Source organism: Aphanomyces astaci (genome assembly GCF_000520075.1).
Source record: "Aphanomyces astaci strain APO3 unplaced genomic scaffold supercont1.38, whole genome shotgun sequence".
NCBI lineage: Eukaryota > Oomycota > Saprolegniomycetes > Saprolegniales > Verrucalvaceae > Aphanomyces > Aphanomyces astaci.
The window spans coordinates 15,181-17,817 of record NW_009798301.1 but is presented as its reverse complement, the minus strand read 5'-3'; the positions used below and the strand labels follow the sequence as shown (position 1 = coordinate 17,817).

Genomic DNA, 2,637 nt, shown 5'->3' with positions numbered 1-2,637 from the left:
GGATGAGGTGTCGGTGATCGATGGATGGGTGGGGAGTAGGGAGTCGAGTGGTGTGTCATGACTGGGGCTGAGGCAGTTGGTTTGGGGAAGGTATGTACTGGTCCAGAGCGTGACGTGGGGGGGTGCCAGGGTTGGTAGTGGTGTAGCTGGTGTGGAACATGGGTCAGGTGCTGATGCAGAAGCGGGCGTGGGCTGCACGGTAGACGGAGCAGGACGTGTGGCTGAGGGCCGCGTGTGGGAGTACAGCAGGTAGTGTACTATGTGGCGTTGCGTAGTCTGTGGGAGGACTGGCTTGCTTGGAGGTTGTTGACGTGGTCGGGGCGCCGCGACCCACGTGTGGGTTACCAGGTTTTTTTGGCTACTATTGCGTACTACGTAGTACTAAATTATATAGTGCTGCATACTGTACTATTAATAGTACAGCTATGATATGAACCGCGACTGTAACCACTTCCCTTCGTACCCCTTAATCGCTTCGTTACACCTCTAAAACCAGTATATTTATCGTCAGCAACAGTGTACATTGTTGTGAACAGCATCGTCAATGGTTCCCCCAATAAACACGTACAAGCATAAGCTCGATTCACATATTTTACTGTTAGTTGCAATTCGGTTGAAACTTTGTGCACATTTGCTGTTGCACAAATTTAGCTGTCATCGCACTACAGAAATCACCCCATGTGCCAACGGGGTGTACTGTATAATTTTTACACGTTGTTTTTGGCGTTCATGCACGTGGTTATATTTAAGTGGTGTATTTGCACGTGTCTCAATCTGAGTGCGCCAATTTGGACGGTTTGCACGTGGTATAATTTCCAGTCAAAAATAGTTGCATATAGACTGCGCAAGTAATTGAACAGCTTGCATTGGTAAGTAACTACTGATACGTAGTACTACAGTAGTAGTAAACGTGAAGCCCACATAATTTTGACATGCGATCACTCATGCATCTTGGATTACTCTACCTCGACTTATCCTTGGTAGTGTCACCGCTGACTGAGGGATGTCCTCAGAGGTGGCACCAGTCTACACAGCCACAGACCTTCTTGCCTACGTCCGTGCCGAATATATCGCGCCACTGACCATGGCGGCACGACGACACACAAACTACTATATCTCGGCGATTCCTTGGCCAAAACAACTCATTCTTGGACTGGTGTCTCCGCTGAGGGATTCTCTCATATGGAAGCACCAATGGCCCCGTAGCTCTTCTGACAGGGTCAGTCGCGCCTGGCAACCGCGTCACTTCGATTACAACCCGTTGGTGGCGGCGTTCAAGCTTGGTGCAGACCCCAAGCACGTCGTGTCACTGTGGATCAGAGCGTCGGTGTATGTTCCGGTTGCCACACGCGAGGTCGTGGATAAACTGGCGGCGTTCAACATGGCAATGTTCATTGACTTGAACGACAAGTGCTACTCGGCACCTAAACCGTGGTAATATAATTCTTGTACTTTACATTGTACACTTGGTCGTACGTGGCTTTTGGTTGATGCTGTGCATGATGTCCACCACGCCCGCCACGTGAGTTTTGGCTGTCACACAGTGATTACAAAATGTACAGCGTACATTATGTATACATGATTTAACATACTACGGCTCGGTTGGCACATACGTCGTCACGAATGGCTGTCACTACGTACATGGAACTGGTTTTGGCCTAGGAATGACCGAGATAGAAGTAGTTTATGTGTCTTCTCGTGCGCCATGGTCGGTGGCGCGAGGTGTTTGACACGAACGTAGACAAGTAGGTAGGTCTGTTGATGTGTATGTGGGACTGGTGTTCTGCAGCGTGCAGAGCAATTGGGTCGCGCGTTAGTTTGAACCATTGCAAGCACTCACACTCTATGTATGCTGTGTCAAAGGTTCCGATACCTTAGTGGATGTACTGAGTACTTTAGTGAATGGTAGTCAGTAGGCGCCTCATGGCGTGTTTAACCTTACTAATGTCAGTGTTATATTTGCTACCTTAACGAAGGTCCCGTGACCGAAAGCCAAGATGAAGCGGGAGACAAAACAAAAATATTTTTTTTAGTTCATTGTTGAGCTATTCAGTGGAGATGGTACGCGAACATTCCTCCGACGAGGAAACGCCAATGAAACCCGAAGAACGATCGCGGGACCGGATCTAGAACCAGCGAGGATGCGCCGCTCGTCGCACCGTTGAGAACCCGTTCAGATCTCCCCGACGACGACAGCCGAGTCGACGAGTCGCAACCGCCACGTGGTGGGTTTTACACCCCTAAACAACCCGAGGAACACCAGATGTCGCAGCGTTTGTCTCAGCTGCTGCTCCACCAACGACGGAAGCAGATGGCGCTTCAGTACCGTTGCCAGTCGGCAACCGGAAGTCCGTGACGAAACGGACATGGCAGCGATGGCAGTTACGGTCGTATGGCGCCGCAAGTTTGGAACGCGCCGGCACTCTCGCAGACGCCGACATTTTCAGGCTCGGCCAAGGATGAAAGACGTCCTTTTATGCGCGGGTATCAGAAGTATCTGGTACAGATCAACGCTCTGCAGTGCAATGGATCGCGTCCGTCGTGATGTCCATGAATGCCTGCATGGACCCGTTTTCAAAGCACAAGATCGAGCTGTTTGACTTCAACCGCAACGACAATTCCATCAAGAACGATGAG

The 2,637-nt window shown here is 50.3% G+C and overlaps 1 protein-coding gene across 1 annotated transcript; it reads left to right on the top strand.

The window, feature by feature from the left end:
• Positions 1–1,003: 1,003 nt before the first annotated feature.
• H257_12036 (hypothetical protein) lies at positions 1,004–2,356 on the top strand (the record flags this gene model as incomplete). The annotated part of the gene is made up of 2 exons (XM_009839137.1): positions 1,004–1,431; positions 2,131–2,356. The coding sequence occupies 2 exons, from the start codon at positions 1,004–1,006 to the stop codon at positions 2,354–2,356; spliced, it is 654 nt and encodes a 217-aa protein (XP_009837439.1).
• Positions 2,357–2,637: the final 281 nt, after the last annotated feature.